The sequence below is a fragment of the Fusarium falciforme genome, chromosome 4 (genome assembly GCF_026873545.1).
Source record: "Fusarium falciforme chromosome 4, complete sequence".
Classification (NCBI taxonomy): Eukaryota; Fungi; Ascomycota; class Sordariomycetes; order Hypocreales; family Nectriaceae; genus Fusarium; species Fusarium falciforme.
In genome coordinates, this window is record NC_070547.1 from 4,367,945 (window position 1) to 4,392,963 (window position 25,019).

Consider the following 25,019-nt stretch of genomic DNA (forward strand, 5'->3'; position numbering starts at 1 on the left):
CTGATTCGTGATTCCCATCTTTTCTCCTTCAACTCCATGCAAAATCTCGATGGAACCTCTAGAGATCGTGGGCGCCACGGCCGCCATCGCTCAACTACTCAAACTCGCTGTCGACATCGGGGATCAGGCTCGCCAGCTGGTCCAGTCCTTCGTCCATGCGCCTCAAGAGCTTGCCGAGCTAAGCGCCAAGATTGATCGACTCGGTCTCTTGCTCCATCATGCGAACGAACTAGATAAGGACCTGGCAAACGCAAACGCCAGCGAGCTCATTCCAAACGGTCACAATAGTTTGCTCTACAGCTGCCTTGGGGTCAGCTTGGTGGCGCTGGAAAAGGTCCGAACGCTACACGGAGATGGCGACCAATCATCAGCATCATACAGGCTGCGTTGGGCTGCCATCGACAAGAGAAAGGCCCAAAAAGTCCTCAAGGATGTGAAAGAATCTGAGGCTGCTCTTGACACCGTGCTGAGTATCCTCAGTGTGTGAGTGGCACCTGGTAAAATGTTTATTCCATCCCATCGCTAAGTTGGCTCTGCACCAGGCGTCTTACATCTTTCAACCGAGCCTCGATTTCCACCGTTCAACTTGGACAGGAAGCCATCCGGGATGACATCACCAGTGCGGTTCAGGAACTAGAGTCGTGTTTCCAGGCTCAATCTGGCTTGCTAGGAACAAAGGTTAGCCAGTTCAGGCAGCATCACGATTCCGTACCCCAACTGACAAGGACGTCAGGTAGAAGAGGCCTCGGCTAGAACATGCAACCTCGTTGAGAGATTGTGTCAAGAGCAACAAACGGCCTCTCTCATGGTCACCCAGATGATGATAAAACTCCTGGACTCGCAGGAGAGAGCTGAGGTTCGGGTCACGATAATACCGATCCTATCGATACGCGGCTCTTGTCGTATTGACCTTCAATGTGCAACAGGAAACCCAAACACAGATGGCCCTCGAACTGTCGAGTTTGGAGACAAGATGTCGCTCAGCCCAAACATCATCTCCTCGAAGACCTAGGGATGTGGCGACAGAACCACCATGTTTTGAATCATCGGCACGCGCTAGCTCTTTGTCGCCAGGGCCATCGACTGATATTCCAGACGAAGATTTGGCACAAGTCAGAGAGAGAACGGAAGAATGGAGATGGAAAGAGCCCCTTGCCAAGCAGAATTGGTCATTCAAAACCAAAGCCAAGTCCCAAGACGATTATGATCTACAAGAGCGCCTCGAGGGATCTCTGAGTCTCATCTCGAAGAAGAATCTTTGGAAAGCCCGGGCTCGTCTCAAAGCAAGGGTCAACATCTTAGGTCAACGAATAGTTTGCCTCGAGATTAAGGCCCAGTATTTCACTCAGACTTGGCTTGGCATGCCGTCCGTGTCTGGACAGGTCTCTGTCGTCAATGTTCGACCAAATGATGCACCAATATTCAAAGCTTGCGCTGATCTCGAACTGCCGATTGTTAGACACCTCTTGGAGATCGGAGGGGCAAGTATTCACGACGTGGATGAAAATGGAAACGGTTTACTTGAAGTGAGTGACATTTGCATAACTCGAAAGCTGTTTTGACAACGTATAAATAATTTGGCCAGCACGCAGTCAAAAATCTACCTCTCAGTTCGGGTATCAGGTTCCTCCAGTTTTTACTCGAGCAAGGCTGCAACCCAAACATCTTCCATGGGGATTTTATGTGAGTTTGGAGCCACATATCGTATTTTGGCATGCTTTGATAGCTTATAAGCTTAGTAAATCTGACCCAGCTGTGCTTACCGCCTTTGAATCTGCCCCTGATCAGCGGGTTTTGTCCCTATTTATATCCCACGGAGCACAGCTAGACGGTTTTGCACTGAACCCAGTATCATATCTCAACAATTTCCTTTTTTCCAGCCAGGTAAAATTCTTGCGCTCGATCGGGTTTTCGGATTGGAACTCAGACCACCATTTCAACAATTTCCTATGGGGAGCCGTGACAGCAGGGGACATCGCAGAACTGTTGTTTGGCTTGGAAGAGGTGAAACTCGACCCCAACAATCCCTTGAATGCGCCGTTGTTTAACAATGAGCTTAACGTCTTCATGGCTTCTTTACTGGTTGAATTCGACGCTCAAGTCAATCTCACCAGAATTCCTAGACTGTCTGGCACCACGCCGCTCAATGTGTGCATCAGAAATGAAAATAGTGAGGTGGTGCATTGGTTGCTATCTCGCGACGCAACCACCATACTCGACGGTCGTGAATTATCAAGTGCATGGCAAACTGCCTGGAGGAGCTTACCCGAAAGACTCAATGCGAACCGAGATTGTTATACAGTCAACTTTATCCAATTCGAAGGAGTCCTGGGCCATCTCCTTTGGCACAACTCGGACCCACACGCGACTTTTAACACTGTCAAAGTGGGGGACAGGCACTACAAGAGGTGGTATTTTATCTCTTCCACTACCAGGGCACAAGAGGTCGCTAGGGCATACTCATATCACATTAGAGAGCCAGCACGGAAAGGGAGCGCCCTGAAACCAAAGAGCGAATCATTGCGTTTATGGGAAGCAGCATATGAGCGATCAGAGCAGCTCAGGGTCCCTGATGTCTTGGCATCTTGGTCCTCCACTGGTATTCTTTGCGGGAAATCATACGACTCAGATGATGGCTCAGAATACAACTCATCCGCCGGTACCGAGTCATGGAGTGGAGAAGAAGACTGCTTCGCCCATGAAGAGCAACCTTTCGAGAACGCGACCCTCTTCTACGAGACAATTTCAACCGAGGAAGGACGGAGGCAGTTGGCTCGTTTCCCGTTTTTAAGGTTGCTTGTCAACTCCTTGCAGTTGGCTGGCTACCGCGCAGAGATGGATGACGACGGCGACGTCTGGTACGATGATGACGATGGGGACCGGTACTTTGATGCCAGGGAGTATCAGCCTGAAGAGGGGGTAGATGATGGCCTTGTTGCCAACTGTCCAATCTGTCAGGACCCGGAAAAGTATGGATTAGGTCACGTCTTTGCAGAGGCTGAGCGAGCAAGACAGGTCCTGCGGGAGTATAGGAGGAGAAAGGCAGAAGAGAAGGGGCGACGAAGATAGTGAGATAGGCGGAGTCATGTGAGTCGCTTCATTTGTTCCTTAGTACTTTTTATAGTATCTCTTTTCGATTTTATTTAATCACACCACCTAAATGACAAGATAAAAAGACGACAGTTAAAGAGTAATTCCAATAAACCTTTCTACTTGTCTACTTAACTTTTATGCTGTACTACAAATATGAATATTTACTCAATCCGTTGCACAAGATATACCCTCCGCTAATCAATGTCAAGTCATTCAGACTGAGGTTATCAAGTCTATCTCCAACTCTTGGCCCTAGTTGATTCCAACTTTAACCTTTCACTATTATCAGGTTAAGGAATGCCAGCCGACCAATCACGGTAGAAGTTCCTACTGTTCAAGTGGGAAGTGTAACCGTAGATAAGCTATACAAGACAACTTCCGCCCCCCGCTATTGCTTGCCTCTCACAAGTATCCTGCGGCAAAACTCCCGAGACATCCATCACCTGAACAGGCAAGTCAAATTTGTCATCAACTTGGTCCAGGATTGGGACTGCCTGGACTGGCAGGCGTGTCTCGCCGACTGGCCGGCTGTTGAGCCACCGAATAACAAGCTTTACATCCGGCGAAACAATTCGAGTATGCAGGTTGATAAGGCGGGATGGTCGAATGACAACTTTTCCATTCTGAAAGTATGCTTGGATGATACGAGCTGAGAACCGGGCGTGAAAGCTGGCAATCAAAATCTGCGACATGTCAGCAAGGTTGACAAGATGGAACGGGATGGAGACATACAGGACACACATGGTGGCCAAGATACCGGCTTGGCGAGTCGATTTGTGCCTTGAGGAGACAAACGGCTGCGACCAACTCGCTGTGGAGGAAACCCTGGCCCCTCGGGCGAGTTATATCGCAGACGGTGCCAATAGCATGAGGTACGTCGGGGTTGTAATTGGACATACCACGTTCAAGGGGACAATTTCCTGGACGGGGCCGTATGTAAAAATCGCCACTCGACCAATACTGCCAGCACGGGCGACCGTCCTCCGGAGAGCGCCAGGATTTCTTACACTCGAGTCCTATTCCAGCAAAGCTACGGAAAGGGGTTAGTTATTGCGTGCAAGAGAAAGCAAAGGCGATGGGTAGAATATCTTACTCGTGAGGCGTCCATGAAGAAGAATTCTGAGCAACCTCCTCGCAGAAACCACCACGAGCTATGGCATCCCACAGAGCATCGTCGGCTGCACTGCTGTGGGCAAATTCGTCTCTGCCTTGGAGGTGATGATTCTCAATCGGCTTGGCCTGTGGCCACGGGCGAGGGAAAATATCCCACTCGCTGCGTAGCTGCTCAAGTCCGTCTTCCATCTCCTCGACCGGGCCGGGAAGAAAGTAGCGTGGATCGAGGTCAATAGGATCATCCTCATCTATGTCTAAGGGTGAACCTCGCACGATATTGAGTTCCTGGAGTTGCCCGTCATCAAACAAGATGATCTTGGAGCATCTTTCAAGTTTCTTCTGGATTCAAGTGAGCTGGCGGAGCTCCTCTATGCGCGCCGCTAATTGGAGTTGAGCGGCATTTCCATGCTCTTGGATTTGGATAGTCGAAGGCATGATGAGTAAGTTGTTCGCGCTGGTGAAGAATATCGCGGGTGAGGGGATTAGACAAAGGGGATGAGAAGAATGGCGTTGTTCAAGTCAAACAGTGTAGATTGGGAAGTTGAAATTGCTGCGGTAACGTCTTCTTATGTTGGTTTGCTGTTTTGTTTATCGTTGCAGAAATTTTTACAAAGACAAAGTTTCCAGAGATAACTTAAAGGCGTCCTGCCTAGGAGCTGACCGAGAGACTCGGGCCTTCTGGCTTAGTTATCGCATCGAGGGTCGGGCTTCAACTATAACAAAGAACACATTGACCGAGAGACTTACTTCGGTAGTTGTGTACCTACGCAAATCAGCGTCACCTAGTGTAGCAGGACTCTTAATTTTATAATCGCGTACTCTATTACTGTTGAGGTAGGGGCTTTGTTAATGGAATTGTGATGAGGATGAGGGAGTGTATAGGGAGTCACTTAGCATTCATCCTCAGATCGAAGGGAGAAATTTGGTATGAAGATGGTCTGCAGGTTTTCGGGCCTAGATGATTTAGAAAGGGGAGTTGTAGTTTGGTGGTGGCTGTGTACTGATGATTTGAGCTATTGAAGGTTTCCCCGGAGGGTTATTCTAGGCACCAACAGTCTCTACACAGATGCGAGCATTGAAGAGAAAAAGGTAATTGAGACAGAAGCGAGCAAAAGAGTTAACTCACGTCCCTTTCTTCCGAATCAAACCTTCTTGTTGTGATGGGGTTGATCTCTCTAAAATGGCACACACACGGGTTCAGGCATTGAAGAAAGGCGAGCACTCGTATGCAAACTGTGACGTTTTTATATCTCATTAAGCCTGGATGAAATAGTCTGGAGTTCTGTAAAGAATATATATCTCTGGAGGACGATGGGCGACTACCCTTTCGGCGTCACGTTCTCGTCGCCCATCAACGACAGGGCTGACAGTATGCAGATTCACGATGACTTCAACTGACCAATCGTTGCAGTCGACCGAGATTCCATGCCTTGGCATTGCAACTGATTAGGCAACCAGTGCGAATTTGCTCCACCGCATGTCAGCATGTCACACGAGCTCTAGATATAAAGACACCCGGATTCGTCTTACTCAAGCAACACATTTCCCATCTCGGCCCCTCACAATGCACTCTCCCGACACTCTCCCTATTGAAATCATCCTCGAGATCTCCTCTTATCTCTCCTTTAGTCAAAAGTCCAAGTTCAGCCGCACCTGTAAGCGCATCAACGCCCTCATCGAGCCCCAAATATGGACCGACATTGAGCTGCATGGGGATGGCTATCACGAGACCCGCGACCAGATTAAAGAGCCGCAGCCTTTCAAGTCTCCCTCGGATCGTGTATATATTGGTAGATACCGTGGAGGCAAACGTCCAGAACGGCTCTCTCCGCTAAATATCTTGCGGCAGCTTCTTGAAACCGACCAGGACAGGGTCAGAAAGGTTGCCAGCCGAGTGAAGAGTCTCTGCACCGTTCACCGTTATCTCCACCGGTGACAAGGTCTGGGATATTCTGCCCTACTTTTCCAACCTCGAGGCCCTGGAGCTGTACGGCCGTTGGGATAAGATTGACCAAGTCACCCCTGAAGTCGATCATCCACCTCTCACCAAACTCCGCTTTGCAAAGTTGTTTGGGTATATTCCCCGGGCTGGAGCCAGATGGGTCCTCCGCTCCGGCCCAACGCTGGAGCGCCTAGAGCTCGGGATGCTGGACCGGCCACTCATGACCCCACTGTATCCTGACCGGGATCCCGCACCCTTGCCAGAGGAGAATCTCGCCGGTGACGACGAATCATCCGACTACGGGAGTTTGTCTGCGGAACACACTTTTCCTCGTCCTTTGGGTGGATTTTTGCCTGAGGAGGGCATATCAATGCCGATCCTGCAACACCTTTATCTGTGTTCGTCTGCTCACGTGGAGGATGACCCTTGGGAATCATGGTCAGCATGGTCATCGCGTGCTGAAGAGGCAAGCTGTCAGGACTGGATGGGCATCCTCATGGCCTCACGCCGGACGCTGCAGACACTGGTCCAAGAGCATAAACCGACCCTCCCGGATATTGAGCTGGATACCTGGTGCGAATCAGATTGCCTGAGAAATTTTCACAAAAACAACGATGGCGCTGTAAGCTCCAGGCTAGCTGAAGTGCTGGAAGCCGTCGGGGTGCACAAGGCTGAAGAGTTCCCTGAACTGACACGTGTCTACTTTTACGGCATTATTGTGAGCAAGAATCTTGACAGCAGCCCTTCAGAGGAACGCCCAGTTGGACGGGTGATGAAACGGCTGGGACAGCGTGGTGTCAGGTGTGAGGCTAGACGGGGCCAGTGGTCCATATTTGAGGATCATGGATGGGTGGATTGGGCGGATTGGGATGCGTGCAGCGACTCAAGCTCTATTACTGAGCATGCGGATCCCCTTATACTCTGGGATGAGGTGATAGCGAGTGTATGAAGAGATGAGGTGATGGATGGAGTTTTTAAGGGGAGGTTAACGAGAGTGCCTATCTAGAGCTCTACATTACATGACAAACACATACGGCCTATCAAAAATGCTATGCCAGCTTCTTCTCCCATACCCAGTGGGAATCCAGTTCGACTTCCAAAGCTTTGACAAGAAGTCGTGTGCAACGAGTGGCGAAGCCGTTCCCACCACCTTGCTAATCCAAGCCAGTTCACCACAGATGAGCTTTTTAGACGCTTCATCGTTCACGTCTACCTCGATGCTTGCGATGACCAGCGGCCAAATGAGCATTTTTCGGAGCTGCAAGTTTGAACCTGAGGCGATGTCCTTGATGTTGCTGAGCAGGGTGGCTAGATAGGCTGATCGAATAGCTACAATGTCGACATCTTCGTCAAGTGTCTGGGGCATATCCTGGGTATACTGAGGATAAAGTAGCGACGAGATGCAGTACAAGGCAACGGCAGACTGGTAAATATACGCAACGCTCTGCCAGTCCCACGAAATTGCCTGACGCTGCTTCGAAGGCTTGTTAGGATCTTCATTCAACTTTTCGTTGAGCTTAATGCTGGTGACCCAGCTCTCAACAGAGAAGGACTGAATCCTCTGGAGCAAGTCTAGAGAGGCTTTTTGGAGGTTGGTGTCGAATACGGCTCCTTCGTAGGCTTGGGCTTGTGACTGGAGGTGGTTGACAAAGACAATGTCGACGAGAAGCTCCGGGGCACAGGGAACTGTGGTGAAAAGGCCCATGTTGAAGGCCATCGGTAGGAAGCCGAGTATTTCCATTTGACGACGTGCTCGGGCTTCTTCAACTACCGGAGCTGTCGTGGTGCTCAAGATTTCGATGCTAGGATAGGTTAGATCCGGGTATGCAGGTGATAAATACTCAAATTCCACGTACAGGATGTAGTAACGAACGATAGGCCGGATAAAGGGGTAGCAGAGCAAGATGGTACTCATCCCGCCAAGAAGTTCCACAACGGTGTTGGCGGCATCGCAGTGCTGGCGCCAGCTAGACGAAAAGCTCTGCTGGACCTGAGCTCCTGTTAGCCCGCTGGATAGATCAACGCCCTCAAGTCACCGAATGGCTCACCTCTGCCAAAAGAAAGGTAAGGATAGACACCAACGTGATGGTGTCCGGCTGCGACCCCGGCACCAAGTCACTCGCCAAATGTCGGATGGCTGCACCACGATGCTTCTGCAGCCTCGTGGAGAACAAAGCCCTGTCGGCCTCAAACCCTTGCTCCGACTGCAGGACACGATGGGCTAGCGCAATCGACACCATGGTGTGTCTGATGGCCGTAGGGATGTAGGGGGCTTCAGAGGGGTGTAGGATGAAGGGACAGTTGGAGCCACCACCAGCGCCATTGGCTACTAGATCGGGACAGATGTGAGTGTTGACTGCAAAGTGATCAGTACATCAAGATCTAGGTGCTTTCCAGATACAAAGATCCAAGGTTCAACCATGTAGGGTACTCACAGTATTCGATTGCTTCAAAGACACTCGTCGCCTCACTCGGATCCTTCAACGTAAGCCTAATAACATTAACCTCCTTCTTAGCCCTCTTCCCCTTAGACCTCGTCTGTCCAGGCTGCAGCCACTTCAACGGCTTCTTCTCCCCATACCCAGGACAAGCAACGCCCCTAGCCTCGCACTTTTGACAAGCCGGACTTGCAAAGTCACAGATGAGGCGTCTCTTGTGGCACTCCCAGCACGCTTTCGGGTCGCTCATGATGCATGCAGTTGCAGACGTTTTGCTGGTTTGGGTCGGGAGGGGGGAGAGAGCTTGGATCGTTGGACGTACTTATGCTGCAGGATAGGGACGAGGGATGCTGGTGAGAGGACGCCTTGTTTAGGTGGGGATGTCAGACTCGTTTCCCCTTTGGGCAAAATCTTTGGCCAAGACACGCCAAGGGGGCGTTGCGCTTGGCACCGTCATTCAGCTGAGCGATGAAGGATTGCTGGGCTTTTACCGGCATTGAAGGAGACTTGGCTGCTTGAGTTCCGCCCAATAGACAGGCTAATCCAGTTCATGGCAGAGAGTACGTGATCACAAATACAACTCCGGGTAGTATTTTGGCTTATATTATCTCATTGTCGCATAGCTCAATTCTTTGCTCAGCCGGCTCAACTCACGGATCCCGTCTTATGTCTGGCCTTGTTATCTCACATCAAGTCAATGCTGCCACATACCGAAGGAAACCAACCAACATGTTGCTCTGGGTAGAAGACTCAGCAATGGAGCTCGGCCTTGGCTACAACCCGACCTAGGCGTAAGCTGTGTACATGACAGCCCAAATCCCCACATCCATGATCCTCAGAAAACAATCCCACGCGCTCTGAGACCAAACATTACTAAAGAAATCGCTCAAAAATAGAAAGGGTAAAAGATCCTTTCAGACAAAAAAAGAACAAGGAAAGTAGTAGTACAGTCAGATCATCGTCAAAAGTCCGTCCAGGCCAGGCAGAGCCAAGAACAGCCTGAACACATTGTAGGGTGAGGAAGCCAGTTCGGATTAACCAGCATTGGTACTTGTTTCCATCAGAATTCGAATGTTCCCTTTTCTCAACCGAAGTATAAGAAGTCCACGGACAACTAATCCAGCGAATGGCGTGACCCCTTCAACCTTGGGTAAGAGACGGGGCGTTATCAAGAGAAAGCGTTGCTGGTAAGGGAACTATTCTAATATGGCGTGTTCATTGATTGCATCCTCGAAGCAGGGCGGGCTGATCTAGATCGCCCGCATAAAACAGATCGAATCGGTCCTGGTGCTCATTTATTCTGAATCTCTCCCGCTTCTAGGGCGGGTAGATCTTGACACGAGCAAGTCAGCCACGGTCAGTTTAGTGAGGGTGGGATTAAATATTTACCCTTTGAGTCCTTCTTCTTCCTTGATTTCTTCTCCCTATTCAAGATGGACGTCCTATTCTTCCACCAAGTATGTATCGTGGCCTCTGGTATCTTAAAATGCTTCGCAGCATCTCTTTGGAAAGGCTTTCTATAGCAATTGACCGACTTCCAACTATCGGGATCATAGATAGTGTGGTTGAGAAGATACAAGAGAACTTCTTCCTTCCTTCTCTGTGAGTAGCTGTTCTCGATGCGCTGGATTGGCTTGGCTGGCTTATAGACGCGCTCCGAAAGGGCCTTTGGCTTTGGGCCTGGCTTCTTGCGCGGGGGTTTCACGACCAACTCGGTCGTGGTTGCGCCTGTTGTGCTTTTCTTGGCACGAGTCATTTTGAAGATGAACTATGAGAACCCATCAATGGGAAAAAATAGCTCGTGGACAAAGGGGTAAGACGGTGATATGTAGTGGAAATTTGCGGGGAAAGACGTGGCTTTGAAGTTGGTGATGATAGCCTAGCCGAGGTTTTCCCCGACGCCACATTCGTGACCCCTGAATGAATGAGACACGCTGAAACGATGCAGCCAATAGGAAATTCACTTGTTCTTAGGCTCGGCCTTGTTGTTGAATTGGTTCTGAAGAATACGAGACTTGCAAACTAGGAGGCAAGGCACTCCAGGTGGTGCGTTTCGGAAGCCTGAGTTAAACAGACAAGATGCTGCTTCACGTGGTCAATCAATAGGGCTGATAAACACATCGGGAGGGCTCCATTATGTTGAATTTAAGGTGCTTATTAACCACCCGCCCTTGCCTATTTAATCTCAAGAAATATGGTCTTACCCGCACCCTTGTTGATGGACCCTACCGCTTACAAATCCATCATCACTCTCCCCTTTCTGTTCTCTAACTGCATTCTTTGTTCGGTAGCGGCAACTGAAAACAGTTGTTTCCTCTATCAGGGACCTGATTGCTCACAGGCCAAAAATGACAACCTCCAACGGAATACCAAGCACCTACACCACGCGATGGAACCCCCAAGCTCATCAACCTGCTACCCTTACCCTTACTCCTGGCTCCACGAGTTCGAGTGGCACTTCAGACCTCGTTCATCCTCGCAAGTATAACACCTCTTGCAACTCTTGTCGAAAATCGAGGGTCAAATGTTCAGGGGGTGTTCCTTGTCGGCGATGTGTGGCGTCCTCAAATGCCTCCTCGTGCGTTTACAGCATCTCTCAGCGACGGGGTAAACGCAAAGCGAGCGGTGAACCATCATTGACGTCAGAATTCCCAATTCAAGCAGCTACTGGAAGTGGGAATCTAGGAGTCCATTCAATGTTTGGTTTCGTAACACAAAATGACCAAGTTGACAACGCTGAGGGCGTCTTGTCTGGTATCGATACCAACACGGTGAGTGAAATTTGTTGGGCCATTCATCGTGATGGGTTTTGAGTACTGATGAAATCAGCTATTTCATAGCAATTCATTTCAAGTAGATCCATCTTTGCTACCAAACAATACGATAGCGCTCACAAGCAACTCTCCGTCTCTCACTGATCTGATTGACTCTCTCGACACTCCACCTCCACCTTCTTCCTCCAGCCCCAGTCAAGGACAAAGGTGCCCGGATTCCTGCTACGCCTCTATTCACGACAAGGCAAACATCCTGAGCGACATTTTCAACTCCCCAGGAAAAACAAGGCTCGATGAAATCCTGCAGTTGCTGCAGGATGTATATCAACTCGCCACAAAATATCTCTCTTGTCCAAACTGCGACGCTGGCTGTCCCCGGCTGATGAACCTTGCTATGCTCCACCAGCGTCAAGTCAACCTACTATGCGAGATTGCGAAAAACCCTAGTGTCCATCTTGGAAATGACACTACTCGCGTTGGGCTAGGGACATTTCAGCCATCGAAGCAAGACGATTTCTCACTCAAGCGATTGATGCTACAGAACGCAACACGAGATGTGAACATCTTGGTGGAAAAGTTTCATCAAGGGGCTAGGAACTTTGAGGAAAGATATATTGCAGGCACATTGGAGTTGGGGGATGCTGGCAAGTTGAATTTGACGTGGCTACTAGGTGTTGCTTCGAACCTCGAGAGACGGCTCCATTGCATCAAATTACTATTGGAAAAGGAAGATTGGGCTTCGGAGATGATCCAGCCTTAAACAGGCAGAAGGGAAATATTTAATAAATTGCCCACACATAGTCTCCAAATTCTTTAAAAGCGCGGCTTCTAGCTGCGCATTGAAGAATTTGGTTCGTCTTGAAAAAAGTAACTCTGGAGAATCCGTGATATACCTAGACTTGGCCAAGTGACGATGTCTAACTCGGATCAGTCAAATTTGACATCATACTTGTTCCGCAATATTTCTCCGTATCGCCAGAAGAGAAGAGGAGCAATAGAAACAACCATTGCGATGAAGCCAAGCAGAGAGTTTCCCTACAGAACTTGTTAGACAATTCTTGAGATCTATACCCAACCGAGACTCACCCATCCGTATCCAAGCGCCGAGTATAGTGGCAGGCCTGCAATGGGAAGACAACCGCCCACAATGCTGCGGACGACACTCGTTGCCGCCAGCGCACTTGCCGCATATGTTGTAAAGGCATCGACCATATATATCTGTGTAGGAAGCTTGAACAACTTAATTAGTTGATGGAGTTGGTAAGAGGGTGAACTGACTTACAAACGAGAAGATGAGACCGGCTCCAGTGAAACCGGTGAAGATAATTGGGACGATCCAGTGAACTTTGTACTGGGCGGTCCACCCGTACACGAACAAGCCGATCGGTAGCAAGGGTATGCCCAATACAATTGGAAGAAGGCGGTATCTAATCGACGTTAGTCAACCCAGTTTCGCTATACTTGCGTTGGAATGCGCCCACTCCGGTTTCGACTCTCCATGCTTTTCGGTCAGACGATCCTGTACCCAGTCGCTGAGCCATGAAAGCACGATCAGTGCAAGCATACACCCAATTCCAAGCCCAAGAAAAGCTAAGCCCAAAGTATCGATGCCGAAGCCATATTGCTCAGGAAAGACTGTCGAGAAGGTGGTGAAGAGGAGATAAAGGTAGCCGTAGACGAGCGCAAGGTATAAGGAGAGGCCCGTAACTATGGGACTCCGGATCAACATGCGCATTGGTCTTGAAACAGCACGCAGAAGGACATCGCGTGTGCTGGGCTTGCTCTCTTCAGTAGGGACGACTTGTTGGACAGCATGTCTCGCCTTTTGCTTTTGGATGGTTGGGGCATGGCTTTCGGAAAGGAATACAAAGGTCACAAGTGTCATCATACCTTTCTGCATTGATCTAGTCAGCTGATAGTTCAACGAGGATAGGAGAAATTGGAAGACTTACAACAATCGCCATGACCCAGAAGACCCATCTCCAACCAAGATTCTTGGCGATGAATCCTCCCATTACCGGTCTTGCGGGCAAGTTAGATAATAGCTTGAGAGACTTATGAGTGCTTCACTTACCCGATTACAGGCCCAAGAAAAATGCCAGTGAAGAAGATGGACATGACAAATCCCCTCTTTGCGAGGGCAACTTGGTCAGCAATACTTCCTCCTCCAATGTTCATCGGTCCAGCCCCAAAGCTGCCAGCGATGAATCGAAACACAATGAAAGAAGCAATGTTGGGTGCAAGAGCACTGCCGATTGAGAAGCCGAGTGTGACAAGGTTCGAGATGTTGAATAGCAAACGTCGGCCGTATAGCTCGGATAGCGGCGATAGTAGAAGAGGACCAAACGCAAATCCTAGAACAAAGATTGACACAACAAGAGATGTTACGGGCCGACGCGTTTCATGAAAATCGTCTTTCAGAAGCGGGACGCCGGGAACAATGACGGAAGATTCCAGTGGACTGAGATACAGTGAGACGTTTGCCGAACAAGCAACTTGGCGTCTACTTACGTGATAAAGGCCAACATGGAAACTATCCCAAGATTGACTGTCTTTTTCAGTTTGCTCCAATTTTGGGGGTTATCGGGGTCTTGATCCCAGGGCAAGACATCGTTTTGTTGCTTCTCCGAGTCGGTCATTCTAGCGAGGGTAGGAGGGCTGAGACTGATGCGCAAGGGAGATCGGGGTGATATTTTACTCTAAAACATATTTCTTTAGATCTTTCATGTCCAGCTTTCTTATTTGATCTTCTATACCCTAGAACATTACTCACTCATCCAACTGATTGCCATGGTAGAGGGTGGACCCTCAACACCCTCGCTCAGCGAGAATTGCCCGATTTGGAAACATCTCCACCTCGCTCAGCGACGCTCTTCGAAACCATGGCACTCCTTGTTCCTCGACGACCTGACTCTGACAAATTAGTCGTCACATTCCTTTTAGCGAGAAATAATACTGCGTACTACCGATTACGCCAATCTCCGCCTCGGTGAGCGAAAGTGCCATCTCATGATGAACAACGATAACGTTACTGACTCAAGCGTTGGCACTCGTCAGACTGGCATGACAGATCCTGTCTCATACAAACCTGATACCTAAGATGCATATAAGACCAAACATTCCCTTAATTCAGAGCGTCAACACAAACATCTTTATCCAACTCACACAGCACCCCCAACACCTTGCACCATGTCCAGCACCAGCACCCAAGTTCAACTCAGCGACGGAGCAAAGCTTCACGTCCGGCTTCTCGGTTCCGAAAACAAGACCAAGCCACTTGTCACTGTTCTTCACGGCGCCCCAGGACTGTCCAGTCACACATCGACCGAGTCCGCGTACAAGTTCCTTGCTGAGAAATTCCGTGTGCTCGTCTATGATGCTCGGGGCAGTGGCGCTAGCGACATCAAAGGCCCCTTTACTGATGAGCGTTGGATCGCTGATGTTGACGAGCTCAGGTAATTCATTCCTTTTTAGCCACCTTTGACTTCACTGACACAAGTTATGTAGGGAGTGGGTGGGAGTCGAAACATTCATCCTGGCTGGATATTCCTACGGAGGGTTCCTCGCGCTGAGCTACGCCTTGGCATTTCCCAACCGTCTCTCCGGTTTAATCCTACAGAACACCTGGGCATGCGGGCCCCTTGGAACTCATCGAGTCCTTGCCTCCCTTTTGACCTCGAACCGTATTAAGCCGGATCCCGCTCGACAGGCCAGACTATGGTCTGGAAATGTAAGAGACAAGAAGGACGCCGAACAAGGCCTTGCCGAGATCATCGCCATATACACCCCTGAGAAGGACGAACCATCATCCGAGCCACCCTCTTTCGACTCATTCGAGAGTGCAGGCGGCGAGTCCCATCTGCACTGGGAAGTTCACAACGCGGCCTTTGCTTTCAGCCAACCTCGCTTCGACGTTCGTGATAGACTTGGAGAGATTAAAACTCCCACCTTGGTGGTTGTGGGAAGTCATGACGTCGTCTGTCCTCTGGAAGAGGCTAAGGATATTAGTAGGGGGATTCCCAACAGCGAGTTGGTTGTATTTGATCACTCGGGACATAACCCGGCAGCTGATGAACCGGAGAAGTTTCAAAAGGTTGTCCTCGGGTTCTTGGAAAAGCTTTGATGGAGTCGGCTTTTTGTGCATGTGTGCCAGCCTAGGTTAAGACAGCTTCCTCATGCCTGATAAATGTCACCATCTCCTCGTGTTTTCTTTCTCCCCCACCCAGGATCTCGCACCTGCATCAATTATGTAAGGAAAACTTTCGAATATTGGAAGTATCTCAGAGAGAGAAAAGTTTAAAAGAGGTAACTTAGTGCGTATAAAAAAAAGTATGTTCAGAAAGATTTCAGGGACAGTGGCAGAGTCGGATACACGCTCTTTAGGGTGTCTTGCCCGAGAAATTGCAAATTCCTCAAGTTTCGGTATATGTGAGATTAGATTCTCAAAGACTTCTCGTGGCATATAAAACTCGCAGAGCCGAAGCGTATGGAGGGACTGGAATGATAGCCGCTCGTCAACATCCGAAGCGAGGGGGCAGTAGACAGTCAAAGATTCAAGACTGTTGAAAGTTTTAATGACCCCCCGACCCCGTCCCAGGAAAGATCCATCATTATTTTGTTATCGGCGATGCCATTTGATCGTCCCAGGCATAGACTCTTCAGGTTCGATGGGAGGGCGCGATCCAGGATCACGGCATCATGGTTCAGCACGTCAAATCCGTCATCCTCGAGGCGCTCAAGATTCGGCGCTTGGAGCAGAATGATTGGTGCGAGAAGAGGCTCGTATGGTATCTCTTGCCTGCTGTTGAACAGATAGTGGCTGAACTTGTCGACAGCTTCTGGTAGTCATCCCTGCACAATGTCTTCTGACGCCCAAACTCTGAATCTTGCTGATAGGTTAGCCCGTCGAAGATCCATCCCAAGTTCCCGCTTGTTGTAGATGGTACGGCAGAACAGAGCGAGGGTCACGTCTTTTGTTTCGGGGTATACACTAAGATGACAGGAAACTTTGAAACTATGTGACATAGTTGGCTTGAGCAAGGGATATGTCGTATGATGAACATGTCTTCAAATGGCTTCATCTTTTTAATTTCTTGCAATAACTAAAGTGATTTAATCTAGATTCGCAAACTTTACCAGTCCCTGCAGCCCTCTTCATCAACGTTGCCCTCTCTAGATCCCCAATCCCCCATATCATACCAAGCAAACCTCCTCGCGCTAAACACAACAGTCCCGTGTCTGGTCCACTCCTGACATCCCAATTCAAGGAGTTGCTTGAAAGGACTGTACCGCCGGGCTGGTTCTTCATAGATGTCAAAGTACACTTGCTTCAGCTTCTGCTGTTCGGACGACTCTCTGTACGTTGACGAGATGTACGTCATCAAAGCCTCACCGGCCAAGGTCAGACCCGTGTAGGCTGATATGACGTGGAGCTTCTGCAGCGATGGTGGCAGGGCTCTCACCAGGGCCTGGCTGTCGAGACGATATAATTCCGACTGGGGTTCGAGAGCAGGTCCTGCCCAGATCTTCAGCTCCTCCAGATCATCTAGCTCCCTTAGAGCGTGAATGTCATCAGTATTACATGAAGCATCGAGCATAACACGCCGCAGGGTATCCTTCCTCAGCGTCAAAACTTCGCAGATATCGGAGACAGTAGCTGTATCTCCCCTAAACATGGCGGGTAGACCAAAGTAATAATGTGCGAATTCTTGAAGCATTGGTGTACACGAGATTAGTCTCTCAAGCTCGTCTCGGCGCATCAAAAAGTCACCGAGCCGAAGGACACGCAGGTGCTGAAACAACACCCGTTCGTCAGGACTCGAAAACACGGGACAGTAGATAGCCAATGTGTGAAGCTTCGGCAAGGAACTAAGCAGATATCCAAGGCCCCACAAGGAGAGATTTTGGCCAAACCTGTCATGTTCCTCCAAAGAGGAGATCCAATCTCCCAGCCAGACGCTGGTCAGATTCTGCGGGAGTGCGCCATCACGGACCACGGACCCGGCGTCCCAGTCCAGCATGCAGAGGCATGTCCCCTCGTTCTTACCGTCGTCGTCGATGCGTTCCAGATTTGGAGCTTGGAGCAGAATGAGTGGCGAAATAGAGCAGTTGGGCCAGTCCTCCTGCAAGGAATGTGCATCGAGGGCCATGTGGTGACTAAACTTTTCTAAAGCATCTGGTAGCCAACCTTGGATCACCTCCCTGTCTATCTCTGTCTCAGATACTGAGAGATCAGCCCATCGGAGGCATTTGCCAAGCTCTGGGTTATCAAAGATGGTGCGGCAGAACCTAACGAGGTCATCAGGCTCCCTATCCTTATCTACGTAGCCAAAATGATGGTGAAGTACCCGCTGAGCGATTGCTCCTACCTTCCTATTGACGAGCGATAGGTCGAGGAGAGCGCGGCGAGAGGAGTCCCTTCGCCACCAGTCTGGTCTAGGAATTTTCAGGTGCTTTTCCTGGCAATGTTGACAGAACTCTTCGCAGATCTGGAGGAGGATTTCGGCACTGAACTCTGAGAGATTCATGGTGGCGAAGATTTAGATGTCTATGGTATGGTAAGTCGTATCGTGGAGAGAGAAACTAGTGAAAACAAGACCTTGCCAGAGATCTTGAGTCGGGGTTATATGCTGCAATGTCCGAAAATGGTTTATTTCAATACTTTACTGGAAACTATATACTGGTAGTTGCCGTGCGAACTTGGTATGAACAGTAACCCGCACAATGCTTCAGTTGTCAGGAGAGAAGTTCACTATAGCTATTTTATTGGATGAAGTTGGCAGCTTTTAATGAACAAATTTGCTCAGTCCCCTCATTGGGCAATACTCTGGAAAAGCCGGCGTTGTGTTCTTTGCTCCCGTGTCTACCGTCTCAATCTCTTTCAGGAGAAATGCGCACAAACCAAACAGTCCTAAAAGGGCCCTGTGCTATGGTCATGCTCTTTCCAGTTGGGTGGTCACCTTTAGCCTGCCAATTACACCTCAAAATGAATGACGTCCGAAACGAGCAGAAGCAAGAGCTTCTTGGCGGCTGACAATTGACTGAGTGAAGCAGACGAAAGGAATATAATAGAGTAGTCAAATGAAGACACATGCTGCAGTAGTTACATCCGTATAATACAAACAACAAACCTTCCACTTGTCAAGAAATCAATAAATAGCAACTTTACGCCCTCAAAATCAGCAAAATCAAGCACGTCCTGGGGTATCATGTAACTTTTCAACACCTCGGGCCAGAAATATCCCAAACCTCAACAACGCCGTCCATCCTGCCAAGCACCAAAGTCGTCCCGTCCTCCGAAAAAGCACCCGACATTACCAGTTCCTCCGTAGTCCTCTCAAATTCAACGGTTCCCGTCGCAACGTCCATGATGTCGAAGCCGTCTTCGGTTCTGCAGAGCACGTAGCGACAGTCGGATGAGATAGCCAGCGGCCAGCCTTCAAAGCGGCGCACCGAGTTGAGGTTGTATGAGGTTAGGTCGTTGGCTAGTGGCATCCAGACGTGCACGCTCGTTCCCCAGACTGAGACGATTCGTCGGCCGTCGGGGCTGACGGCTAGAGCTCGCGGGTTGGTCGAGCCATCAATCTCAAGACGGCGGGTGGTCTTGCATGTGACTGGGTTGGTGATTCGAAGAGTTCCGTCGCGAGAGATGGTGACCAGGCTGTGGTCGGGCATAAAGGCAGCGTGCGTAACAGTGTCGATGTGGCTCAGAACTCTTCCAACTCGGTGTCCGTTCTTTGCATCCCAGACACCAATGCGGTCTCTGCCCTCTCCGACAGCAATGACTCTCCCGTCGTGGCTCCAAGCAACCGGCTCGCCCTTGGCCTCCTTGAGTTCTCCAGCAGTCTTTCCCGTCGTAAAGTCCCGTAGGAGAACGGTGCTAGAGTGGTGAAAGTCCACTCCTCCGGGAAGCTGAACGATCCAATCCCGGATAGTCGCCAAACGAGCAGTGTGCGGCGCAAAGACGGCGTGAGAGCCGCTGGTCTGCGAGTAACCCCGCTGAGTCTTCAGGTCAAACACATCAATCCAAGACTGAGAAGTCTGGGCGGCCATGTAGATGGCAAAGGCTGCTGAGCTGCAGGGCGAAAGGCCGACAGAGGTGATCTCGCCCTTGCTGCAGGTGCGGCGGAAGCGGAGGGAGAGGTTCAGTTGAGATGAGGAACTGCCCGGGTCGCCGCTATCGACCGGGGTTGTAGGCGATGCTGGAGCAGATGATTGTCCCCTGTGGTAGTGTTAGTGGGTGCATCTCTTACCCGGGACAGGCATTGACTTACATGTTGGTGTTGGAAGATCGATTTGTGGATCTCAGATGGAACTTCATGAGCGTTCGGCTAAAAGTGGAAAGTAGATAATTGTGGATGAAAGCCAATTGAGTGCAGGGATGTTTCTTTGTTCTTGGTGTTTGAGGTTGTTTGTATAATGCCTCAAAAAACTGGCAGCAGCCTCATCTTAAACCAACGCGAAGTCGTGAATCACGACCCTGTAATTCGAGTCACAAAGCAAACCCACTCTCGTGTGGATTACCAACCGGGCTGTCGGCGAGTCCCAAAAGAGGAATGCTAAAGAACAGGATGCCACCATCGCTGGGCGCCGTGATGCTGGTTGAGACTCCAATTCACGCCTGTCGAGGCCTGCAACGTGAGTCACCCGCCGTTCTGCTTGCTGCAGGCTTCGGCGAGTCAGAATTGGGGATAGCGGCAGATGACATGGGGGGCTCCGGTTCGGGGGATGTGGAGGGTTGAGCTGGGGTATGGGATGGGTCGAAGAATACGGATATGTCAGCACGAGACCATGAACAGTTCTTGGCGTTGATAAATGCGCATTCACGAGGTTTTTAAGCATGAAAAGGTTAATAAGCATATGGCGCGCTGTGTAAATGTTGTGTTATTATCCGCTGTGTATGCTCCTTGGCTAGCCGGGTAGAGCCCCTACTGGAGGTAACAATCCACTGCTGTTGGACCCTCGATAAATACGCATTCTTGTCAGAGCAATCTTGAAACCATGTTGCGTGGCTGTTTGGCGAGGAGGATCAGTGTGTAGCAATGGATCCAACAGTGTGGTGAAAGAGGTAGCAGAGCCTGGTCATGATCCATTATGAAACAGTCTGTTAGTGCGTGCGAATTCGCTGTCAAAGCACGAATTGCCTCTTTTGCAGGCCAGGGTTGCTCATCGGGGAAAACACCATCAATGGACTAACCCACCACGCTACAAAGGCACCTCTCAGCAGGATTGGAAATCAATTTTATACCGTTAAAGCATATTCAATTTGTCATTCAATTCGTCATGTAACAGAGGGCAACTCGTGCAATTCTAAACACAAAGTCGTCATCCTCGTGAACCTATCAAGGTGTCTCCATCCCCGCGCCGAGGTCGACATGGGGTCTCCACCATTAACCATCCCATCCCAACTCTTTCCCTACTTCATCATTTTTTGTGTCTTATTTATGCGCCAAATGCCTCGTCGTAGTTGACCATGCACGATCGGTATCGCACCTTGCTCGTTCGGAGGTTCTCCATGGCGAGCTGAAGACCCTCGGTCGAGATGGGGATCTCCTCGACCCACGACTTGATGCCGTTGTCGGCAGCCAGCTTCAGCATCTCGAGCATCTCCCGTCGGCTACCCAGGTGCGAAGAGCCGATGTAGCAGCCGTTGGAGAGGAAGTCCTGGTTGCGCACGGTCAGGCCGTCGCCGCCGGGAAGACCAACAGAGTTCCAGTGGCCGTGGATGTCGAGGAGGCTGAGGTACTGGCTGAGAGCGAAGCCCTCGAAAGAGGTGGCGGTGTTGATGATGATGTCAAAGGTCATCTCGTGGCCCTTGGTCCAGTTCTCCTCGCCTGTGGCCAGGAAACCGTCAACACCCATCTTACGGGCATCCTCCTCCTTTGCTCGCGTACGGGAGATGGCCCAGACCTCGGCGCCGAGGGCCTTGGCAAAGAGAAGACCATAGTGGCCGAGACCGCCAATACCGACGATGCCGACCTTCTTTCCGGGGCCAGCACCGAGGCGCTTCAGAGGGCTGTATACGGTGATACCGGCGCAGAGCATAGGGGCGGCCTGAGAGCTGGAGAGGGCTTCGGGGATAGGGTACACCCTGTGAGTGTTCAAGTCAGTCGATGAACGTCAATGCTAATATGATGAGCAGGAATGAGATCAACTCACCAGTACTCGTGGATGCGGCTGTGGGAAGAGTAACCACCCTGGGTGTTGACACCGGTGTCGAGGTACGGAGCACCATAGGCGTCAATCTGGTCCTTGCAGTAGGTCTCATTGTCATTCTTGCACTGACGGCACTCGAGGCACGAATAGACCTGAGCACCAGCACCGACACGGTCGCCAACCTTGGCCAGCGTCACCTTGTCGCCGACGCGGACAACCTTGCCGACAACCTCGTGACCGACGGCCAGAGGGTAGGGGCAGTCACCCCAGTCGCCGCTGATGGTGTGACGGTCACTGGCGCAGACGCCGCAGCACTCGACCTTGATGTCGACGTCGTAGTCGCCAAAGGGACGGGGCTGGAAGGTGTTCTTTTCAAAGTCGGTCCATCGCTCGGCGCTGGGGGACTGGAAGCCCTGGAACTTTTCGGGGAAAGACATGGTGACGATGGGGGGTGATGTTGTGGGGGTATCACAAAGACACGGTCGAGAATGGGAATGACGATGCAGCAAAAGACGAGAGCAAGAAGGAAGAACGACAAGAGCTCAATGGCAACAGCTGGGGTATTCCTTATAAAGCTTTTGTCCTGCTCCTCACAAACCCCCACTCAGGTCATCCATTCCCACTCCTCGTCGCCTTTTACTGCCGTGTCGGTCGGGTTGGTGAGGGGCAATCGACGGACTGCCCCTCACTCAACGCGAGCGACAGCAGAGAGCGACGTGCCATCGGATGTGCGCCATGTCATGGACCTTTGGGGGAGGTCAAGGCGTGGCTACGGGTGTAGACGGTCCTCATTGGACTCGATTTGTTTACTCACCTTCAAGTTTGGGGGTTTCGCATCATGGTGCCCTCTCTTCCCCAATCCCGCAACAGAGACAGCTCCAACTCGGCCGTCGCAACGGCACGCGATAGGGTGACGAGCGTCATGAGGGATCCATCATGAGTCGTGTCTCCTCCCCACAGTCACATCGGATTATCGTGGGAATGTTGATCCGACGGAGGCCGATTCCTCCACCAAGGAGGTGATGCGTGGGGAAGAGAGTGGCATGAGATGAAAGGTGAGTTAAGAATGTGTTGGTGATGTTGCTTTTTCAATTGCTCCGTTGGTCCCGAATGGGGGCATCCTTTTCTGCGAGGAATTAATTATCTCTATCCTTCTTTCAATTGCCTGATGTTTGTATCCCAAACATGCATTTGTCTCTTGATTGTCCAACTTTGTCGTCCCATCGTGTATCGGATCGGATATCGGGTATATCTTGTCCAACCCCGCGAGAACCAAATCACCACCACGTCTCACGGTTACTCAAACACCCTCAATTCTTCCAATCCTTCTTCTTCAGAGCCCGCGACTCGCCCAGACCAAAACCCGCCAGGAAGCAAAGCCTCATGGTCATGCCGACATAGACCCATGGCACATTACCCAGATCGCTCACATTCCACCCCGCGACATCCCAGTAGATGCTCGCCCCGAGCTCCCGCATCGAGTACAAGTGTCCCACGTCGGCGAGCAGTAGCACAAAGAGCACGGTGCGCCAGACGCGCAGGTCCGCCGTGGACCGTAGCACGAGCGCCTCGTTGAGCGCGAAGAAGAAGAACATGTTGGCCAGCTGCGACATGGCGACAGAGGTTGCCAGCGGCGCACTGGCGTCCGGGGACGGTGCCGAGTCTGAGTTCAACAGGTTGAGGTAGGTTTCCTGGCGGAAGTGGCTGTAGTAGGCTCCCACCAGCGCGGAGATGGGTTCGACGACGAGGAAGAAGAGGCGGTAGATGAAGTGGATGCGGAATGCCACCTGGGCTGGTTTCTGCTGACCAGCCATTTTGAACGAGCTCTATAGAGGCAATTGTGTGTCAGGTAAGTTGGTATGGAGAGGTGATATTGCTGTCGCAATTCCGCAACGTGTTGTTCATGCTCCTTCACGAAAACTCTCCCAATGGGCCCTGGTTCGGGAAAAACTTGATCCACAAGGTTCAATCTCTCACCCCACGAGAACCGTGCCAGCCCCGTTATCTCGGTGCTCTTTACAACGAGATCTTGAAGCCGGGTCCATTGATGCCTGACAGTAAGCTATCGTCATTTTGTAGCAGCTCCGACCTCACTTGAAGCTAGGCCGGAGTCTCATGTGATACTTGTCTTGTCCAAAACGCTTCAGCCACGGTCAGAGAGTTGAGAAACGTTAATAGACCTCTAAGCCCAACAGAGCCCCGGGCGATCAAGGAGATCCCCCAATGCAGCACCAATAGCGTCGCGCTACGACAACCTACCCATCGGACTCTCCGTCTCGTTGGGCCAAGCTCCAGACCAAACCTGGAAGGTTTCTAGTTTTTCCCTTCCCAGTCGATCCTAACCCGCAGAGATTTTCCCGGAAGTTTCATAGTCCGAACGGTTTGTGGGTGTGCTCGTTGCCGAGATCGCTGCAGATCTTTAAAGGGCACGAATCAAGTGAATTCCTGCTTCACAGCGGCACAGCATCTCTTCTTGTGCCAGACTCAGCTTGTGGATGACCAGGTGTGTAGTACCGTCCACCGGAAATAGAGGTCCAGGGTCTCACAGGAAAAATTTCTATCCCTGCGGATGAGATCATCCAGCGAGCCGAGTGGAATCCGGGGTTACTAGTCAGTGGCGCTGTTGGGGGGGCTTTTTTCCATTGAAGAACTGGGGTTGGGATTCGGATTGGACAGCTCTGCGAATTGAGGTCCGGGCATTAGCTGAACCGGGATGGTATCTGTTATTGCCTGGCAATGTTTATCAGAGACCCAGCTGCAGTGTAGCATCAAAAAGCAACGCTGTTGTTGTGGTGAACGGGGTTGCGTTACACTTGGTTGGACAGCAAACATTCATGTCTGCGAATGTCAACAAAGAAAAAGTCAGCAAGTGCAGGCTCCTTCTGCAACCCATACCAAAGACCCTTTGACCTGCAGAACGATTGCGAGTGCACATCGCCACTCACAAGGGCCCCCTTTGCCCCCAAAACACCGAATGTCTGTGTTACGCGCCACTTGCAAGTTATGGAGGGGGAGGGGCCGGGCTAGTGTCGAGCCTAGAAGGACTTGTCCCGGAGTCGTTTCTTATTCTCACCGCTCAACTGGAGAAAAGGAAGTTGAACAATGACAACACGTAGAGAATTTGCAAAGAGTCAAGTAATTACAGTCCCTGTCCTAAATGTCACTCAGTCATGGCCACATCGCGGCCCCCGAGGAAAAACTGGGACTCGCTGGCCACAGATTGGGCCTCCGTCCTCCCGCATTCCATTCCCAGTCCTCTGGTCAAGTCGGGTCCAGCTGCTGTTCGGGTACCGGGGGACGCTAGTTTTTGGGGCGGTCCCTGGCGCTGAAGATGGCGTTGGCAAAACTGAACCTACAGGAACGCCAGCCTGACATCACAGGTGGTTCACTGGTAACATGGCTTGACTGAGGATAGACTGGTATCTTGTTATCGTGAGACCTCGTTTGCCCCCTTTCCCGTCTCGACACCCTCTCGTCCTCAGTTCCCCTGATCGTCACTCTCTT

The 25,019-nt window shown here is 50.8% G+C and overlaps 9 protein-coding genes and 1 pseudogene across 10 annotated transcripts, besides 1 other annotated feature; 3 read left to right on the forward strand and 7 right to left on the reverse strand.

Moving 5' to 3' along the window:
* Positions 1-46: 46 nt before the first annotated feature.
* NCS54_00604300 (Hypothetical protein) lies at positions 47-3,069 on the forward strand (the record flags this gene model as incomplete). The annotated part of the gene is made up of 3 exons (XM_053151520.1): positions 47-1,526; positions 1,586-1,683; positions 1,727-3,069. Exons 1-3 carry the CDS (start codon positions 1,396-1,398, stop codon positions 3,067-3,069), a joined length of 1,572 nt encoding a protein of 523 aa, XP_053007495.1. The 5' UTR covers positions 47-1,395.
* Positions 3,070-5,770: 2,701 nt separating this feature from the next.
* On the forward strand, positions 5,771-7,097 carry NCS54_00604400 (F-box domain-containing protein; the record flags this gene model as incomplete). Its single annotated transcript, XM_053151521.1, has 2 exons — positions 5,771-5,996; positions 6,109-7,097. 2 exons carry the CDS (start codon positions 5,771-5,773, stop codon positions 7,095-7,097), a joined length of 1,215 nt encoding a protein of 404 aa, XP_053007496.1.
* Positions 7,098-7,163: 66 nt separating this feature from the next.
* Positions 7,164-8,836, reverse strand: NCS54_00604500 (Zn(2)-C6 fungal-type domain-containing protein; the record flags this gene model as incomplete). Its single annotated transcript, XM_053151522.1, has 4 exons — positions 7,164-7,950; positions 8,005-8,138; positions 8,197-8,504; positions 8,584-8,836. 4 exons carry the CDS (start codon positions 8,834-8,836, stop codon positions 7,164-7,166), a joined length of 1,482 nt encoding a protein of 493 aa, XP_053007497.1.
* Positions 8,837-9,877: 1,041 nt separating this feature from the next.
* NCS54_00604600 (Hypothetical protein) lies at positions 9,878-10,342 on the reverse strand (the record flags this gene model as incomplete). Its single annotated transcript, XM_053151523.1, has 2 exons — positions 9,878-9,918; positions 9,976-10,342. 2 exons carry the CDS (start codon positions 10,340-10,342, stop codon positions 9,878-9,880), a joined length of 408 nt encoding a protein of 135 aa, XP_053007498.1.
* Positions 10,343-12,287: 1,945 nt separating this feature from the next.
* Positions 12,288-14,023, reverse strand: NCS54_00604700 (annotated as a pseudogene). Its single transcript has 7 exons — positions 13,872-14,023; positions 13,435-13,821; positions 13,313-13,382; positions 12,842-13,254; positions 12,643-12,787; positions 12,447-12,590; positions 12,288-12,395 (listed from the first exon to the last, which is right to left on the reverse strand).
* Positions 12,288-14,023: a sequence feature.
* Positions 14,024-14,549: 526 nt separating this feature from the next.
* Positions 14,550-15,483, forward strand: NCS54_00604800 (AB hydrolase-1 domain-containing protein; the record flags this gene model as incomplete). The annotated part of the gene is made up of 2 exons (XM_053151524.1): positions 14,550-14,815; positions 14,868-15,483. 2 exons carry the CDS (start codon positions 14,550-14,552, stop codon positions 15,481-15,483), a joined length of 882 nt encoding a protein of 293 aa, XP_053007499.1.
* Positions 15,484-16,492: 1,009 nt separating this feature from the next.
* NCS54_00604900 (Hypothetical protein) lies at positions 16,493-17,887 on the reverse strand (the record flags this gene model as incomplete). The annotated part of the gene is made up of 1 exon (XM_053151525.1): positions 16,493-17,887. One exon carries the CDS (start codon positions 17,885-17,887, stop codon positions 16,493-16,495), a length of 1,395 nt encoding a protein of 464 aa, XP_053007500.1.
* Positions 17,888-18,578: 691 nt separating this feature from the next.
* On the reverse strand, positions 18,579-19,680 carry NCS54_00605000 (Hypothetical protein; the record flags this gene model as incomplete). The annotated part of the gene is made up of 2 exons (XM_053151526.1): positions 18,579-19,581; positions 19,634-19,680. 2 exons carry the CDS (start codon positions 19,678-19,680, stop codon positions 18,579-18,581), a joined length of 1,050 nt encoding a protein of 349 aa, XP_053007501.1.
* A 1,121-nt stretch (positions 19,681-20,801) lies between these two features.
* On the reverse strand, positions 20,802-21,952 carry NCS54_00605100 (Hypothetical protein; the record flags this gene model as incomplete). Its single annotated transcript, XM_053151527.1, has 2 exons — positions 20,802-21,450; positions 21,519-21,952. The coding sequence occupies 2 exons, from the start codon at positions 21,950-21,952 to the stop codon at positions 20,802-20,804; spliced, it is 1,083 nt and encodes a 360-aa protein (XP_053007502.1).
* Positions 21,953-22,825: 873 nt separating this feature from the next.
* NCS54_00605200 (Hypothetical protein) lies at positions 22,826-23,329 on the reverse strand (the record flags this gene model as incomplete). The annotated part of the gene is made up of 1 exon (XM_053151528.1): positions 22,826-23,329. The coding sequence occupies one exon, from the start codon at positions 23,327-23,329 to the stop codon at positions 22,826-22,828; it is 504 nt and encodes a 167-aa protein (XP_053007503.1).
* Positions 23,330-25,019: the final 1,690 nt, after the last annotated feature.